Source organism: Calliphora vicina, chromosome 4 (genome assembly GCF_958450345.1).
Source record: "Calliphora vicina chromosome 4, idCalVici1.1, whole genome shotgun sequence".
Classification (NCBI taxonomy): domain Eukaryota; kingdom Metazoa; phylum Arthropoda; class Insecta; order Diptera; family Calliphoridae; genus Calliphora; species Calliphora vicina.
The window spans coordinates 62,395,505-62,416,055 of NC_088783.1; the positions used below are offsets into that span (position 1 = coordinate 62,395,505).

Genomic DNA, 20,551 nt, shown 5'->3' on the forward strand with positions numbered 1-20,551 from the left:
TAACACAATTTTTTATAGAAAAATTTGTGTATAACACAATTTTTTATAGAAAAATTTGTGTATAACACAATTTTTTATAGAAAAATTTGTGTATAACACAATTTTTTATAGAAAAATTTGTGTATAACACAATTTTTTATAGAAAAATTTGTATATAACACAATTTTTTATAGAAAAATTTGTGTATAACACAATTTTTTTATAGAAAAATTTGTGTATAACACAATTTTTTATAGAAAAATTTGTGTATAACACAATTTTTTATAGAAAAATTTGTGTATAACACAAATTTTTATAGAAAAATTTGTGTATAACACAATTTGTTATAGAAAAATTTGTGTATAACACAATTTTTTATAGAAAAATTTGTGTATAACATAATTTTCTATAGAAAAATTTGTGTATAACATAATTTTCTATAGAAAAATTTGTGTATAACATAATTTTCTATAGAAAAATTTGTGTATAACATAATTTTCTATAGAAAAGTTTGTGTATAACACAATTTTCTATAGAAAAATTTGTGTATAACACAATTTTCTATAGAAAAATTTGTGTATAACACAATTTTTTATAGCAAAATTTGTGTATAACACAATTTTCTATAGCAAAATTTGTGTATAACACAATTTTCTATAGCAAAATTTGTGTATAACAAAATTTTTTATAGAAAAATTTGTGTTTAACAAAATTTGTTATAGAAAAGTTTGTGTATAACACAATTTTCTATAGAAAAATTTGTGTATAAAACAATTTTCTATAGAAAAATTTGTGTATAACATAATTTTCTATAGAAAAATGTGTGTATAACATAATTTTCTATAGAAAAGTTTGTGTATAACACAATTTTCTATAGAAAAGTTTGTGTATAACACAATTTTCTATAGAAAAATTTGTGTATAACACAATTTTTTATAGCAAAATTTGTGTATAACACAATTTTCTATAGCAAAATTTGTGTATAACACAATTTTCTATAGCAAAATTTGTGTATAACACAATTTTCTATAGCAAAATTTGTGTATAACACAATTTGTTATAGAAAAGTTTGTTTATAACACAATTTTCTATAGAAAAATTTGTGTATAAAACAATTTTCTATAGAAAAATTTGTGTATAACAGTTTTTCCTACAGAAATGTATGTGTATAACATATTTTTCCATAGAAGTTTCTGTGTATACAAGTTTTTTCTATAGAAATATTTGTGTATAACATAATTTTCTATAGAAACAGTAACATTATCCCTCTTTGACCCTAATGTATAAAGATAAATCTTTTGCCCAATAGTACCGCGAATAAAATCAGACATTTGAAAAATATGTAGTTTTATAATGTGAAAGTTAATTGTTTTCAATTTTATCTTTTTCTCTTTGCTATTGTTTTTTTTTGATATTATTTTTATTACAATCTCATAAAAATACAAAATTATTGTGTAATTATTTTCTATTATTTTTTATGTTATTTTTCAAAAAAGAAATTTAGCAAAATAGTGTGGTAATTCTTTCTTTCATTTGTTGTTTTTATTTTCAGTTTTATTTTATTTAAATAAAATTGAATCACTGAGTGAGTGTGTGTGAGTTATTTTGTGTGTCATAATCATCAGCCGAAACATCAACCGTTAGCAACATATTTAGCAGACTGTAAACAAAAGTTTAACAACATGTTGCCGCTACAACTAAAATCAACATTTGTCTTGACTTCAATTTTAATGGGTAAGTGTGTGTTTTCAATTAAAATTTTAACAATTCAATCATTGTCTGTTATTTTCTTACTTCTTTTATGTATTTCTTAATAACAGAAAAAAAAACATTAATATTTTAAAAATAATTTAAAAACTGCATATAATTGTCAAAGTCATTGACCTTTGGCTCTAATGTAACGTTTAACACTTTTACATATAAATTTTGTTAGTGTTTATCATGTTTGTTACGTTGTACACATTTCTTGTTGTTATTTAATTTTGGGGTTTTCGGTTTAACTATAAAACGTGAGTGAAATTTTTAATACATTACAGTTTTTTTTATTCCCATTATTTAGTTTATATAATTGTTTAAAACAAAAAAATATCCATTCATTGTCTTGCTTGTCGTTTTCTTGTGTTTAATTAAATTACTGGGAACTAAGAATTATTGGTTGGTTTGTGTGTTTGAATTTTTAATATTGTAGAAAGAATAAAATCAATTGATTCTTCTTAATTTTTAAGGTATTTAAGGGTAGAATGGAAAAAGATACAATAAATCAATTTGCATTTGATAAAAATTTAAGTGCGTGAACATTTTACAAACTGCTATATTACAATAGGAATATAAAAAGTGCTAATGATCTTTGTTTAACCGACATCATTTGCTGCATAATTAATTGGGAATATTGTTAGCAGAACTGATTACTTATTTATTTAACAAAATCGGTTCGCTTTGCTACACAAATCATAGTAAAACTGTGAAAGGATTTGAAAAAAATTTTATTTTACTTATTTAATAACGATTTTTTTTGGTACTGTTTTGGGAATCTTCCATGTTTCCAGTTTATGTCTTCTATTGTCAGCCTTCTAAAGATAATGTCAGAAGATTTCGCTTTTAATAGCCTTAAGCAGTACTGCGACAGATACTGCAGCTGAGACATTTAAAGCGGATACATCTCTCAGCAATATCGCATTCGTAGTAGACGCCCTAGCCTGGGTAGCAAAAGTGCCTCGAGAGTCATCAAGACTGATGACAAAAAAACTGTAATTTCTTTACTAGGCTTTTCCATGCCTGCAGGCATTGGATATAATTAGGCTTCACACTGACGCTTTCAAAACTCTTCTCAGCTATTCCACTTACTGCTATATTGTTAGTTTGGCTACGTTGATAGGTTCTAAGTGTTCTGTCCAAGACTTATCAGCAACACTTCCTTTCTTCTGTCGCTATAAGGCTGAACAATGAAGCCGACAATCAAGTACCGTTTAAAATCGGATATGATGATGTCCGTAAATTTAATCGTGACCCTATCATCCATCTTCGTCAACATGCTAATCTAAGATGCTGTGTAGGTCTGGGATGGTACTGGTACTTTTATATGTCCCAGTGCTCCTTAAAAAATTGGCCTTTTTGAACAACCTACGTACAGATGTCCTTGCTGTCCCTGTGATATAGTTTGGAATCCAGAACCTTACTGCGTCAGTTTTAGCATTTCGATCTGCAGCTTCATATGGTATATAGATCGAGGTCAGGGTAGGAAGCTTTGGTCTCCCTACTCAAGTCGGTTAGGCTTCCATTACTTAAAAAAGTTAAGTTAAATTCTTTCTTTGCACTAATACAGGTCCTAATTTTCATATCCGCGACAGATTGTAGCCCGTAACAGCAAACCCACAAAACCTTTTTACAATTTACCCAAGGCTCGCCAAAGACCACATCTGATTGTGAAGAAATAAGAAGCCTTGTCAACTCGGCTGAAGCTGCCTCACTGTGGTGCAGGTTTATATGCACCAACACCAGATTCCTCGGTTCTATCGACCTTATGGAATCTAAATAAGATAGTACCAAGACTAAAGTTAACAATAACTCCCTATACCTCCAATTTTGTGAGGAATTCCTGGTGCACGGTGACCCTAAATCCCTGCCTGAGTTCTTCTTACACACCAGTGAAGTTACGAACTTCCATTGGTTTGTACGGATATCTGCGTTCTATATTGCTTTGATTGCCAGTGATGATTTCTACTGGTCTTAACCTACCTTCAACAAGCTGCCAAAGGTCCGTACTGATCCTCTCATCCAATTCGTCCCAATTTAGCTGCAAGAAGCCTTCCAGGATTGACAATTTCATTTATTTTTTGGAATTTGAAGTTTGATCATTTCCAGATCTAGCTCTTTTCATGACGTCCTTATGAGTAGCTTTCAGATCGGCATCCACCTGGAGAGTATATTACCAGGACGGTACTGGCAGGACAATAGATTCTTTCGAATATTTATTCCTTGCATTTCTTGCACAGTCTCTAATCGACTACCTAGTACTGTTACACTGTTTCGACAACCGTTTTTTTAACCTTTATGTCAACAGCAGAACTGCTTTACGCACGTCAACAGCAACATACCTGGGTATGTTCATACGTTTTGTATGGCGAATGGCTGCCATTAGCATAAAAATGCTAATATCTAACTCGTTTGTAGGAATTTCTGTATTATTTTTTTTTATTCTGTTAGAAATAGACAAAAGGTTCAAACATTTTATGATAACCAGTTTTACCCTTACATTTAGTCATTGTTTTTTGAAAAAAGTGGTTGTGTAGGTATGACAAAAAATTGAGTTTTTGCAAAGATAAAAATTTTTCAAATTAAAATAATTTTTTTATTTATTAATAGTTTTTAATGAAATTTTACAGTTATATAGACTTTTCTATTAGAAATAGAAAAATAAAAACAATTTTTGAAATTTATAATCAGGAATCCCGTAATTCCCAAAAAAGTTTTGAAAAATCCCAAAAATGGGATTTTTTAGTATTTTTGCTTAATATCCACACCAGAAGTGGGGTTATCGGAACCCTCTACAAAATAATTAAAAACATATTTGGCCATCTAAAAAGGGTTACTATATTTTGATATCGACTATGCGATTTGAGAATTTTTGCCCTAAAGTTGAATTTTACATAAAAAATAGGCATCATTTGAATGGACCTGATCCCCTCGGAAACAATAATTTTGAAATTTATTTTCATTTAAAATATTTAGTGTGAAGTTAGCTTTCCAAAAAGTGTAAATTCCTAATACATCTTTCTAGAATTTTTTTAGATAACTTAAAAAGAAAAAAAGTACTATTTTCCCCAAAAAATAGCGAAAAATCGCCTTTTTTAAAATTTTTAAATTCAAATGCATATAACTTTGGAGTCTGTCACGATTTATAAATAATTATTTTTTAGTTTTCCATATACATTTGTTGTTATTTTAATGTTGAAAATTTAATTTCCAAATGCGAATATCTCCTAAGTTATAAGAGATAATTGATAGCTACGGTTTTTTGTAGTGCTCGACAATGAGATTCTATATATGTATGTAATGGTTTTGAAATCGGAGCAAAGCCGAAGAAATAGGATCGTTTTTAAAATTGAACATACCCGAGGTGTCCTACTTTGGGGAACTCTGGTGGGCTCATGCGGTCAAAATTTAAACTCAACAACACTTCTTCTTTACGCATGTCAAATTTCATTCAAATTGGACTAAAGCTACGTTTCCGCATACACCGCTATCAATTATCTCTAATAACTTAGGAGATATTCGCATTTGGAAATTAAATTTTCAACATTATTATCCACCCTACTGCAGTTTTTTGATAACAGCGGGTCCAAATATTTCCCGATTTTCTCCATTTTGGGCTAACAACAAATGTATATGGCAAACCAAAAAAGAATTATTTAAAAATCGTGACTGACTCCAAAGTTATATGAATTTGAATTTAAAAATTTTAAAAAAGGATTTAGAAGTTCCACATTTATTTTCCTCTTTTTTTTCTCATACCCCTGTGCTCCGTTTAAGTGCTTTTTTGCTTGATGTACCGGCTGGAGTGTTACTCACTTTGTCTTCAGCTGCTGGAGAAGATTTCTCGACCATCCGTTTGCGAGTAGATATCAGTGTGATGCCTTGCTCCTCGCTAAAGATTAGAACCAACTCCTCCAGCTTCTGCGTGGCACAAATTTCCTATATGGAGTTTCCCACCAAAATCCATCTCATTTAGTTGTCCGTATATGTCTCTTCTGTGCCATTATTTTGTCATGGTCAGCTGTCAGCGTAATTTTCGTCCCATGATAACAGATGAGTAACATTTAGTCGTGAATACTTTTATAGAACATACTTTCAGACATAGAGAAACATATAGCGGAAACTAGAAAAAAAAACTCAAACAACAAAATTACTCAAAATAAGAATCAGACATATGAGTGTTGTTTTTATCGTAGAGAAATAGACATAGAGCGGAAACTAGAAAAAAACTCAAACAAAAATAATACTCAAAATAATCAAAACTACGAGTGTTGTTTTTGTTTTCACATTGTTTTATTTACTAATACATTATCACCACTTAGGTTTTTGGCAACTGAGTTAGGTCTTTGACAGGAGAATTTCCGTGCTATGTATATTTCTCTATGGTTTTTCTTTTCATATAGTTTTTTTTTTACTAATCACTGAGAATCACTTAGTATTTTGACAACTGAGTTAGGTCTTTAACAGGAGAGTTTCCAATCTATGTAACTTTATCTATGCTTCCAGATATAAATTTAAAAAAAACTACTAATAGACAAGCTAAAATATCTAATTACATATCTGACAAACAATAAATTATTCCTGAAAGTTAATGTAATAAAAACAAACAATTCAATAAAATAAACAATATAATGTTGTTTTTACACACACGAGTGCATACGTTTACACTACACTAATATCTACATACAATATGTATCTATGTGTAGTGTAATGTAAGTAATTAAAAAATATCCATCAATGCCAATGCTGTTTTTTTGTTAAGTTTTTTTTTCCATTAAGTTGTTGGTAGTTATCTAATACATTTATTAAGTTGCACTTACTCTGGCAAACACATTCATTAAACAAAAAGTTTAGAAAACATTTGTTGTTGTTGTTTTGTTTTCTAGTGAGATGTTTTTTTTTATAAACAAAGGTAAAATGAGATGTTCGTGGAGCAAACACAAAAAAAAGGTGTGTTGGAAGTCATTAAAAGTGAAACAAAGAAAAACCAGAAGTCAGTCAGTCGCTCAGGCATTGATGCTAAATGATGATTTCACACATTTTATAACACAAATACAATAAATCTTATTCACACAATGATGAATACAAGAAAAAGAAATGACATTATAGGAAACATTTTGTATAGGAAAAGAGATTTTTTTTTAGATTAAAAAATATACATAGTTGGCAAACAAAAAACTAATGATATAAACATGGCTATCTTAAACGAATTTCAAGTGCTTTGCACAATAAGTTTTCAATTGAAACTCCACCGATCGGTAGAAGATTTTGATTATCACTTACAAGAGAGAGTGTTGAACTTCAAAATATATTTTAAAAGACCTGTCTAAGACCTAACTCAGTTGTCAAAAACCTAAGTGGTGAGCATATATTAGTACAAAAACCTATGTAAAAACAAAAACAACACACGTATGTGTGATTTTTTGTGTAATTTTTTTGTTTGAATTTTTCTCTAATCTCCGCTCTTTCTTTATTATTGAAATTCTAAACCACACATCGGTAGAACATTTTGAATATCATTCACAGGGGAGAGTGTTAAACAACAGAATATATTTTAAAACACAGGGAGATACACAGAGCGGAAACTCTCCTTTGAAAGACCTAACTCAGTTGTCAAAAACCTAAGTGTTTAAATTCTAAACCACACCACAGATCGGTAGAACATTTTGAATATCATTCACAGGGGAGAGTGTTAAACAACAGAATATATTTTAAAACACAGGGAGATACACAGAGCGGAAACTCTCCTTTCAAAGACCTAACTCAGTTGTCAAAAACCTAAGTGTTGACCATGTATTAGTTCAAAAAGCTATGTGAAAACAAAAACAACACTAGTATGTGTGATTTTTTGAGTAACTTTTTTCTTTGAGTTTTTTTTAGTCTAGCTCTAGCCATAGAGAAAACATAAATAGAGCCGAAACTAGAAAAAAACTCAAACAAAAAAATTACTCAAAAAAGTTACACATGCAAGTGTTTTTTTTTAGCTTTCACATAGTTTTTTAGGTTAGAGTTAGGTCTATGACAGAAGAGTTTCCGCTCTATGTATATTTCTCTATGACAGGGAGGACATGCTACAGTGAGCCTAATTTGAGCACCTCTGGTGTGGCAAACATCATGATAAACTAAGTACAACTTTGCTCTCTTAAAAGATGTGTGAATATAAAAACAATTCCTTGCAAAAACTTGTTGCGCGGCTTTTAACCAGTTGCACCACCACCAGTTGACTCTGGAATTCTTTTACTATTTTATTTTGTATTATTGTTGCTTGTTTTCTAATGGTTATTTCTAAGAATTGGTAAAAACTCCACAAGTACCAGCGTCCACTTGAAGAAACCACACGAAAACAGCAAAAAAAAAAAACAGGAATCAACTAGAAAAACAAGCATAAATTGATTTTGTTAGCAAATAAAGGAGTTCAAATGGCATCTTGAGCTTGAATAAAAAAAACAAAATCCACAAAATGCAATTAAATTTTAATTGTTTTTCAATTTCTTGAATAAAAAGTTTAACATAAAAAACCACTTGAAAACAAGTTGGTTGGTTGAACAAGTATTTGCTGGTTTAATTCTTTATTTTATTTTCATTTGAAACATCAAAACCCCTTTTGCTGCCTTTAAAGTTTTTATTGAATTAAATTTAATTGTCATTTTTCAGTTAGTCCCACAAAAAAAGAGTTTTTTTATCCGCAACAATAAAAGAAGCGGTAAAATGTAATTCATTAAACTAATGGCCAAACCCAAAGTTTGGTGTTTCTTATTCCTGTTTTTTTTTTGTACTTTTTTATGGTTTTATTGAGTGTAAGATAAATAATTTGTTGTCTATTTCGTTTAGCAAACATTTTTATTTATTTGTTAAATGATTTGCTCTGTTACTGGTTTTGTTCTCCTCAAATGCTGCACAACTGTTAAATAATCTTAAATACAAGAATTAGATGAATTGGAAACAATTAAGATTTTAAATGCTGTTTAGAGGTTGAAAAAGAATTTTAGGAATAGAATTCAAGAGCAAATATTTTTGGTAATAATTTGTTTTAGTCCCTAAATACACATAGATCGGAAACTCACTGTCCAAGACCTAACTCAGTTGTCAAAACCTAAGAGTTGGTAAAGTTTAAAAAAACTATGCGAAAATAAGTTTTCTATAGAAAAGTGTCTTGCTGAGACAGTTTTCTATAGAAAAGTGTCTTGCTGAGACAGTTTTCTATAGAAAAGTGTCTTGCTGAGACAGTTTTCTATAGAAAAGTGTCTTGCTGAGACAGTTTTCTATAGAAAAGTGTCTTGCTGAGACAGTTTTCTATAGAAAAGTGTCTTGCTGAGACAGTTTTCTATAGAAAAGTGTCTTGCTGAGACAGTTTTCTATAGAAAAGTGTCTTGCTGAGACTGTTTTCTATAGAAAAGTGTCTTGCTGAGACAGTTTTCTATAGAAAAGTGTCTTGCTGAGACAGTTTTCTATAGAAAAGTGTCTTGCTGAGACAGTTTTCTATAGAAAAGTGTCTTGCTGAGACAGTTTTCTATAGAAAAGTGTCTTGCTGAGACAGTTTTCTATAGAAAAGTGTCTTGCTGAGACAGTTTTCTATAGAAAAGTGTCTTGCTGAGACAGTTTTCTATAGAAAAGTGTCTTGCTGAGACAGTTTTCTATAGAAAAGTGTCTTGTTGAGACAGTTTTCTATAGAAAAGTGTCTTGTTGAGACAGTTTTCTATAGAAAAGTGTCTTGTTGAGACAGTTTTCTATAGAAAAGTGTCTTGTTGAGACAGTTTTCTATAGAAAAGTGTCTTGTTGAGACAGTTTTCTATAGAAAAGTGTCTTGTTGAGACAGTTTTCTATAGAAAAGTGTCTTGTTGAGACAGTTTTCTATAGAAAAGTGTCTTGTTGAGACAGTTTTCTATAGAAAAGTGTCTTGTTGAGACAGTTTTCTATAGAAAAGTGTCTTGTTGAGACAGTTTTCTATAGAAAAGTGTCTTGTTGAGACAGTTTTCTATAGAAAAGTGTCTTGTTGAGACAGTTTTCTATAGAAAAGTGTCTTGTTGAGACAGTTTTCTATAGAAAAGTGTCTTGTTGAGACAGTTTTCTATAGAAAAGTGTCTTGTTGAGACAGTTTTCTATAGAAAAGTGTCTTGTTGAGACAGTTTTCTATAGAAAAGTGTCTTGTTGAGACAGTTTTCTATAGAAAAGTGTCTTGTTGAGACAGTTTTCTATAGAAAAGTGTCTTGTTGAGACAGTTTTCTATAGAAAAGTGTCTTGTTGAGACAGTTTTCTATAGAAAAGTGTCTTGTTGAGACAGTTTTCTATAGAAAAGTGTCTTGTTGAGACAGTTTTCTATAGAAAAGTGTCTTGTTGAGACAGTTTTCTATAGAAAAGTGTCTTGTTGAGACAGTTTTCTATAGAAAAGTGTCTTGTTGAGACAGTTTTCTATAGAAAAGTGTCTTGTTGAGACAGTTTTCTATAGAAAAGTGTCTTGTTGAGACAGTTTTCTATAGAAAAGTGTCTTGTTGAGACAGTTTTCTATAGAAAAGTGTCTTGTTGAGACAGTTTTCTATAGAAAAGTGTCTTGTTGAGACAGTTTTCTATAGAAAAGTGTCTTGTTGAGACAGTTTTCTATAGAAAAGTGTCTTGTTGAGACAGTTTTCTATAGAAAAGTGTCTTGTTGAGACAGTTTTCTATAGAAAAGTGTCTTGTTGAGACAGTTTTCTATAGAAAAGTGTCTTGTTGAGACAGTTTTCTATAGAAAAGTGTCTTGTTGAGACAGTTTTCTATAGAAAAGTGTCTTGTTGAGACAGTTTTCTATAGAAAAGTGTCTTGTTGAGACAGTTTTCTATAGAAAAGTGTCTTGTTGAGACAGTTTTCTATAGAAAAGTGTCTTGTTGAGACAGTTTTCTATAGAAAAGTGTCTTGTTGAGACAGTTTTCTATAGAAAAGTGTCTTGTTGAGACAGTTTTCTATAGAAAAGTGTCTTGTTGAGACAGTTTTCTATAGAAAAGTGTCTTGTTGAGACAGTTTTCTATAGAAAAGTGTCTTGTTGAGACAGTTTTCTATAGAAAAGTGTCTTGTTGAGACAGTTTTCTATAGAAAAGTGTCTTGTTGAGACAGTTTTCTATAGAAAAGTGTCTTGTTGAGACAGTTTTCTATAGAAAAGTGTCTTGTTGAGACAGTTTTCTATAGAAAAGTGTCTTGTTGAGACAGTTTTCTATAGAAAAGTGTCTTGTTGAGACAGTTTTCTATAGAAAAGTGTCTTGTTGAGACAGTTTTCTATAGAAAAGTGTCTTGTTGAGACAGTTTTCTATAGAAAAGTGTCTTGTTGAGACAGTTTTCTATAGAAAAGTATCTTGCTGACATAGCTTTTTTATTGCTTTATTCAAATTTGCATTTATTAACTCAAAATTAATATTAATCATACGCTACATTCCGCCAAATAAATACTAAAGATTTTGCTAAATAATTTTCGCAAAAATATAATATTTACGGCAGGATAATATTCCTAAGAGACTATTAAATTTAACAGTAATAAAAATATATTAAAATAAATAAAATAATTTTTATTTTACGGACTAGGCAGCAATTTTCTACAACGGAACTAAAAATGTCTACACAAAGTAAAGTAAAGAAAGAAATAAAACTAATATTTCTCTTTTTATTTCAAGATATTAATTTTCCGTTCAGATGACAGAAAAATATTTCAATTACAATGTAATTATATTCTGTAATAAAATGGTGGAAATTTAACGATTGTGACAATAAAAAAAAGGATTTTTAATACAGCCTTTGGTTAACAAATGTATATTTTGCTTTATTTTTTTTATTGCTTGTTTTTTATTTTAACTTTGGGCTTTGGTTGTAAATGGAAATAAAGAAGTACAAATACTTTTAATGATTGTAATCGATGATGACGTTGAGGATGATGATGCCAATGCCTTTGGTTAATGGTGTATATATGGTGTAAACAGAATAAACATTAAAAAGGATTAAAGGGTTAAAGGATTGGAGAAAAAAAAGAAATGTTATATAAAAAGAATTCTATATAGTTTGATATAAATATTTGTTACTTAAGAATTAAGAAACATAAACAGAGATTTTAATTTGAGTGAAAATTATACTTTTTTTCTGTAATTGTAACAAATGAAAAGGTAAAAGAATAAGAATAAAAGGAATTAATGAGTTATGGAAAATTTTTAGGACTTTTCTGTGAAAAATAGTCTCAGGAAGACACTTTGCTATAAAAATCAGTCTCAGAAAAACACTTTTCTATAGAAAGTAATCTCAGGGAAACATTTTTGTAGGGAAAACTGTCCTACGAAGACACCTATTATTAGAGAACTGTATCTGCAAGATACCTTTCGATATAAAAAAGTCTTATGAATAAATTTTTCTCTAGAAAACAGCCTTACGAAACACTTTTCTTTTGAAGATACTTTTCTATAGAAAACTGTAGTTTGAAGACAATTTTTTTTGAAGACACTTTTCTGTCTTATGAAGACAATTTTCTATAAGAAAACTGTCTTATGAAGACAATTTTCTATAAGAAAACTGTCTTATGAAGACAATTTTCTATAAGAAAACTGTCTTATGAAGACAATTTTCTATAAGAAAACTGTCTTATGAAGACAATTTTCTATAAGAAAACTGTCTTATGAAGACAATTTTCTATAAGAAAACTGTCTTATGAAGACAATTTTCTATAAGAAAACTGTCTTATGAAGACAATTTTCTATAAGAAAACTGTCTTATGAAGACAATTTTCTATAAGAAAACTGTCTTATGAAGACAATTTTCTATAAGAAAACTGTCTTATGAAGACAATTTTCTATAAGAAAACTGTCTTATGAAGACAATTTTCTATAAGAAAACTGTCTTATGAAGACAATTTTCTATAAGAAAACTGTCTTATGAAGACAATTTTCTATAAGAAAACTGTCTTATGAAGACAATTTTCTATAAGAAAACTGTCTTATGAAGACAATTTTCTATAAGAAAACTGTCTTATGAAGACAATTTTCTATAAGAAAACTGTCTTATGAAGACAATTTTCTATAAGAAAACTGTCTTATGAAGACAATTTTCTATAAGAAAACTGTCTTATGAAGACAATTTTCTATAAGAAAACTGTCTTATGAAGACAATTTTCTATAAGAAAACTGTCTTATGAAGACAATTTTCTATAAGAAAACTGTCTTATGAAGACAATTTTCTATAAGAAAACTGTCTTATGAAGACAATTTTCTATAAGAAAACTGTCTTATGAAGACAATTTTCTATAAGAAAACTGTCTTATGAAGACAATTTTCTATAAGAAAACTGTCTTATGAAGACAATTTTCTATAAGAAAACTGTCTTATGAAGACAATTTTCTATAAGAAAACTGTCTTATGAAGACAATTTTCTATAAGAAAACTGTCTTATGAAGACAATTTTCTATAAGAAAACTGTCTTATGAAGACAATTTTCTATAAGAAAACTGTCTTATGAAGACAATTTTCTATAAGAAAACTGTCTTATGAAGACAATTTTCTATAAGAAAACTGTCTTATGAAGACAATTTTCTATAAGAAAACTGTCTTATGAAGACAATTTTCTATAAGAAAACTGTCTTATGAAGACAATTTTCTATAAGAAAACTGTCTTATGAAGACAATTTTCTATAAGAAAACTGTCTTATGAAGACAATTTTCTATAAGAAAACTGTCTTATGAAGACAATTTTCTATAAGAAAACTGTCTTATGAAGACAATTTTCTATAAGAAAACTGTCTTATGAAGACAATTTTCTATAAGAAAACTGTCTTATGAAGACAATTTTCTATAAGAAAACTGTCTTATGAAGACAATTTTCTATAAGAAAACTGTCTTATGAACACAATTTTCTATAAGAAAACTGTCTTATGAAGACAATTTTCTATAAAAAAACTGTCTTATGAAAACAATTTTCTATAAGAAAACTGTCTTATGAAGACAATTTGCTATAAGAAAACTGTCTTATGAAGACAATTTTCTATAAGAAAACTGTCTTATGAAGACAATTTGCTATAAGAAAACTGTCTTATGAAGACAATTTTCTATAAGAAAACTGTCTTATGAAGACAATTTTCTATAAGAAAACTGTCTTATGAAGACAATTTTCTATAAGAAAACTGTCTTATGAAGACAATTTTCTATAAGAAAACTGTCTTATGAACACAATTTTCTATAAGAAAACTGTCTTATGAAGACAATTTTCTATAAAAAAACTGTCTTATGAAAACAATTTTCTATAAGAAAACTGTCTTATGAAGACAATTTGCTATAAGAAAACTGTCTTATGAAGACAATTTTCTATAAGAAAACTGTCTTATGAAGACAATTTGCTATAAGAAAACTGTCTTATGAAGACAATTTTCTATAAGAAAACTGTCTTATGAAGACAATTTGCTATAAGAAAACTGTCTTATGAAGACAATTTGCTATAAGAAAACTGTCTTATGAAGACAATTTTCTATAAGAAAACATTCTTCACAAGACACTTTTCTATAGAAAACATTTATTAATGAACTATATAACACCATATTATAAACTTCCTTATTGTAAGCCAAATGTATTTCAGATTTATGATTTGTACTTAAAAACATGTGTCCTTTTCATTATAATAAGTATATAATAACATTCATAGATTCCATGACATGGAACCACTTTAAATAAAACTGTGTATCCTTTGAAGCCAAACTTTTTGTTTGTAGCCTAAAATAAACCTCTTTTAATTTCCATATAAAATTTTATAACATTTCGAAATTGTTCATTAATATAATGGGTTTTTATTGTGGTTGAGTTAGTGCCAGCAAAAAAAATAGGAAGACTTTCATATTTGCATACCTTCCTGTTTGGTACGAAGGTATGCAAATAGATACTTTTCGTACAACAATTTAGACTATTAGGCTACTTATATGAATGGATATTAGAGTGACAGCCGATTTTTTTTTTTTAGATTTCAAAGAGTGCCGGGTGGAATATTGTGACACTAGGCCTAAATGTTAAGTGCTGAAAATTTGAGCCAAATCGGGCAACGATTTCTGGACGCGCATCGAGGTCAAAGTTCAGATATATGCAAAATTTTACTGTTAATATGGAATAAATAGGTGAAACTCGTTAACTTTCTGCATTTTTTTCTAGAAATATGTAGATTTATTTATATTAATGAATATTACATTAAAAAAAAAGTTTTGGAAATTAACCCTGTATCTCCTTTGGTTCAAAATGACCCAAAAACTGTATTATCGCCAAAATTAGAGAAAAATGCAAATTTTTCAGTTTTTGAAAAAATTTTGCTACTAAATAAATACTTTTGCAATTGAATGCAAAAGAATCGAAATATGTACGTAATTATCGTTGTAATGAGATATAAATGACAAAATTTGATTAAAAAATGTTAAAGTTATTACAAATTCGCCAGACCATTAGCGTGTTTCAGGCCACTTGAACAAAAAATTTAGAAAAAAAATTAAGAAATTTCGAGAAAAATTAAAATAAAAGCTCATTTCTACTTAAAATATGTCCATATGTACTTGTATATGAGTTTTTGCCTTCGTAGGATACCGTTAACCTATTCGCAGGTATGGCCAAAAAAAATAATTTTTTTTAACGGCTGTTTCAAATCTCCATTTTCAAATTTTTAAAAATTTTGTTAAACAAATTTCAGAATTTTTTGATCATCACATTGGGATTTATTGAGATCAAAATAGGGAATAAAAATATGAAAAAATTATGTCAATACCTCTTACAGTTTTTCCGTACCTGCGATTTAAATTTTGCGTTTTTCAAGAAAAACTAATTTTTTGTCCATATTTAGGCGAATGAGTCCAATTTCCTTACTGTTATAAATTTTAAGTAAAACCTATTCATAATATTATAGTCCTTGTAATTTTAAATATGTTCTGAAAGTTTTACTAAAATCGGAAAACGATAACCTTTGAATCGCGAAGGTCAAAGGTCAAATTTTTCAATATTTGGAATTTCTAATGAAAAGATAGCGAAATGTTATATATTTTTGGGCCGATTTTCATGAAACTTGAGGAAAATATATATTGGGGTCTAGCATTTACAACAACAGTGCAAAAATGAATTTTAACCTTTAAGAGGACTTGGGGTCAAAATGGTTGTGTTTTGCGTGATTTTAAAAGTTGAGGGTAATTTGGACCCCAAGTGCTGCTAAGGGTTAATTTCCATTTTTGTGCTTTTATTTAAAATTCTTGACTTTATGTTATATTTTCCTTAAGTTACATTAAAATCGGCCCAAAAATATATAACATTTCGCTATCTTTTCATTAGAAATTCCAAATATTGAAAAATTTGACCTTTGACCTTCGCGATTCAAAGGTTATCGTTTTCCGATTTTAGTAAAACTTTCAGAACATATTTAAAATTACAAGGACTATAATATTATGAATAGGTTTTACTTAAAATTTATAACAGTAAGGAAATTGGACTCATTCGCCTAAATATGGACAAAAAATTAGTTTTTCTTGAAAAACGCAAAATTTAAATCGCAGGTACGGAAAAACTGTAAGAGGTATTGACATAATTTTTTCATATTTTTATTCCCTATTTTGATCTCAATAAATCCCAATGTGATGATCAAAAAATTCTGAAATTTGTTTAACAAAATTTTTAAAAATTTGAAAATGGAGATTTGAAACAGCCGTTAAAAAAAATTATTTTTTTTGGCCATACCTGCGAATAGGTTAACGGTATCCTACGAAGGCAAAAACTCATATACAAGTACATATGGACATATTTTAAGTAGAAATGAGCTTTTATTTTAATTTTTCTCGAAATTTCTTAATTTTTTTTCTAAATTTTTTGTTCAAGTGGCCTGAAACACGCTAATGGTCTGGCGAATTTGTAATAACTTTAACATTTTTTAATCAAATTTTGTCATTTATATCTCATTACAACGATAATTACGTACATATTTCGATTCTTTTGCATTCAATTGCAAAAGTATTTATTTAGTAGCAAAATTTTTTCAAAAACTGAAAAATTTGCATTTTTCTCTAATTTTGGCGATAATACAGTTTTTGGGTCATTTTGAACCAAAGGAGATACAGGGTTAATTTCCAAAACTTTTTTTTTAATGTAATATTCATTAATATAAATAAATCTACATATTTCTAGAAAAAAATGCAGAAAGTTAACGAGTTTCACCTATTTATTCCATATTAACAGTAAAATTTTGCATATATCTGAACTTTGACCTCGATGCGCGTCCAGAAATCGTTGCCCGATTTGGCTCAAATTTTCAGCACTTAACATTTAGGCCTAGTGTCACAATATTCCACCCGGCACTCTTCAAAATTTTAACAAAAATTTTTTTCCATACAACTGATTGTCACTCTAATGGATATGTTTCTACATATGTATGTATTTATATACTTATAAACATTTACCGGTTTACTTAAAGGTTTTTATTGTAAATTAGTGTAATAACAAATTTTTGTATTTAACCACTTCCGTACTTTATTCCATTTAGTTTAGTTTTATTATTGAAGTAGGTACTATTTACTAGAAGTAGAATAGGGTTGTGGTTTAAACCCAAAGTCAACATTAGTACGTACTCGTATGTATGGAAGACTTTTTCCTAACTGCTATGGGAAGAGTATGTTCGGCAAATGGACAAACAATGCTACTGAAAATCTATGGAAGTGAGTTCAACTTATTTAATTTAAAAAGCGCTAACATTTTAATAACTGTCTTCTTGAGGCAGTTTTCTATAAAAAGTGTCTGCTTGAGACAGTTTTCTTATTGAAAAGTGTTTTCTTGAGACAGTTTTCTTATTGAAAAGTGCTTTCTTGAGACAGTTTTCTATATAGAAAAGTGTCTTCATAAGACAGTTTTCTTATAGAAAAGTGTCTTCATAAGAAAGTTTTCTTATAGAATAGTATCTTCATATAAGACAGTTTACTATATAGAAAAGTGTCTTCATATAAGACAGTTTTCTATATAGAAAAGTGTCTTCATATAAGACAGTTTTCTATATAGAAAAGTGTCTTCATATAAGACAGTTTTCTATATAGAAAAGTGTCTTCATATAAGACAGTTTTCTATATAGAAAAGTGTCTTCATATAAGACAGTTTTCTATATAGAAAAGTGTCTTCATATAAGACAGTTTTCTATATAGAAAAGTGTCTTCATATAAGACAGTTTTCTATATAGAAAAGTGTCTTCATATAAGACAGTTTTCTATATAGAAAAGTGTCTTCATATAAGACAGTTTTCTATATAGAAAAGTGTCTTCATATAAGACAGTTTTCTATATAGAAAAGTGTCTTCATATAAGACAGTTTTCTATATAGAAAAGTGTCTTCATATAAGACAGTTTTCTATATAGAAAAGTGTCTTCATATAAGACAGTTTTCTATATAGAAAAGTGTCTTCATATAAGACAGTTTTCTATATAGAAAAGTGTCTTCATATAAGACAGTTTTCTATATAGAAAAGTGTCTTCATATAAGACAGTTTTCTATATAGAAAAGTGTCTTCATATAAGACAGTTTTCTATATAGAAAAGTGTCTTCATATAAGACAGTTTTTTATATAGAAAAGTGTCTTCATATAAGACAGTTTTCTATATAGAAAAGTGTCTTCATATAAGACAGTTGAAGTTTTCTATATAGAAAAGTGTCTTCATATAAGACAGTTTTCTATATAGAAAAGTGTCTTCATATAAGACAGTTTTCTATATAGAAAAGTGTCTTCATATAAGACAGTTTTCTATATAGAAAAGTGTCTTCATTAAGACAGTTTTTCTATATAGAAAAGTGTCTTCATTAAGACAGTTTTTCTATATAGAAAAGTGTCTTCATTAAGACAGTTTTTCTATATAGAAAAGTGTCTTCATTAAGACAGTTTTTCTATATAGAAAAGTGTCTTCATTAAGACAGTTTTTCTATATAGAAAAGTGTCTTCATTAAGACAGTTTTTCTATATAGAAAAGTGTCTTCATTAAGACAGTTTTTCTATATAGAAAAGCGTCTTCATTAAGACAGTTTTTCTATATAGAAAAGCGTCTTCATTAAGACAGTTTTTCTATATAGAAAAGTGTCTTCATTAAGACAGTTTTTCTATATAGAAAAGTGTCTTCATTAAGACAGTTTTTCTATATAGAAAAGTGTCTTCATTAAGACAGTTTTTCTATATAGAAAAGTGTCTTCATATAAGACAGTTTTTCTATATAGAAAAGTGTCTTCATATAAGACAGTTTTTCTATATAGAAAAGTGTCTTCATATAAGACAGTTTTTCTATATAGAAAAGTGTCTTCATATAAGACAGTTTTTCTATATAGAAAAGTGTCTTCATATAAGACAGTTTTTCTATATAGAAAAGTGTCTTCATATAAGACAGTTTTTCTATATAGAAAAGTGTCTTCATATAAGACAGTTTTTCTATATAGAAAAGTGTCTTCATATAAGACAGTTTTTCTATATAGAAAAGTGTCTTCATATAAGACAGTTTTTCTATATAGAAAAGTGTCTTCATTAAGACAGTTTTTCTATATAGAAAAGTGTCTTCATTAAGACAGTTTTTCTATATAGAAAAGTGTCTTCATTAAGACAGTTTTTCTATATAGAAAAGTGTCTTCATTAAGACAGTTTTTCTATATAGAAAAGTGTCTTCATTAAGACAGTTTTTCTATATAGAAAAGTGTCTTCATTAAGACAGTTTTTCTATATAGAAAAGTGTCTTCATTAAGACAGTTTTTCTATATAGAAAAGTGTCTTCATTAAGACAGTTTTTCTATATAGAAAAGTGTCTTCATTAAGACAGTTTTTCTATATAGAAAAGTGTCTTCATTAAGACAGTTTTTCTATATAGAAAAGTGTCTTCATTAAGACAGTTTTTCTATATAGAAAAGTGTCTTCATTAAGACAGTTTTTCTATATAGAAAAGTGTCTTCATTAAGACAGTTTTTCTATATAGAAAAGTGTCTTCATTAAGACAGTTTTTCTATATAGAAAAGTGTCTTCATTAAGACAGTTTTTCTATATAGAAAAGTGTCTTCATTAAGACAGTTTTTCTATATAGAAAAGTGTCTTCATTAAGACAGTTTTTCTATATAGAAAAGTGTCTTCATTAAGACAGTTTTTCTATATAGAAAAGTGTCTTCATTAAGACAGTTTTTCTATATAGAAAAGTGTCTTCATTAAGACAGTTTTTCTATATAGAAAAGTGTCTTCATTAAGACAGTTTTTCTATATAGAAAATAAACAGTTTTCTTATAGAAAAGTGTCTTCGTAAGACAGTTATTGTCTGTTATGAAAAACTCTATAATATCAGTAAAAAACGCTTCATTGACCACACCTATAATGATGATGAGTGCACTAAACTAAAACTATTACCGCTAAACTTTTGTTAGTACTTTTTTGGAGAGAGTTTTTAGTTGTTTTTTTTTGTTATACTTTCAGTTTGTTTGTATTTGTATTAGTAAATATTTTTTTGTTATTATTATTATTTTTTATATACAATACAATATTTCTCAGGTTTTTTTTATCCATTTGTTTGTAAATATTGCCATTTTTAGTTTTTGTTTGCAGTATTTAGTAGAAATTGCATATGTGTATTCATTAGACTGCTGCAAAATTGGGTGGAGTGAATGAATCCATTGAATGGGCCTTTAATTGAAATTCAATGTTCATAAAATACATTAAGTTATTGAGTATTATAGTATAAACAACAAAGTTTTTGTTGCTTCGAAAATGTTCAATTTTGTACCAGCAAAGCGTCATATGCGGGAAGTTTTGCTTTACTTCTTTAATTTGAAAAAAAGTGCCTCTGAAGAACACCGATTGCTCACCACAGCAA

At 28.5% G+C, this 20,551-nt stretch overlaps 1 protein-coding gene across 1 annotated transcript in view; it reads left to right on the forward strand.

Annotated features, from left to right (window-relative positions):
* The first annotated feature begins 1,561 nt into the window (after positions 1-1,561).
* LOC135957295 (protein obstructor-E-like) overlaps positions 1,562-20,551 on the forward strand; it is a 318,903-nt gene continuing 299,913 nt past the window's right edge. Inside the window, exon 1 of the mRNA XM_065508016.1 lies at positions 1,562-1,713. Within this exon, the coding sequence (XP_065364088.1) occupies positions 1,662-1,713 (52 nt within the window). The 5' untranslated portion in view covers positions 1,562-1,661. The remainder of the gene's footprint in view (positions 1,714-20,551) is intronic.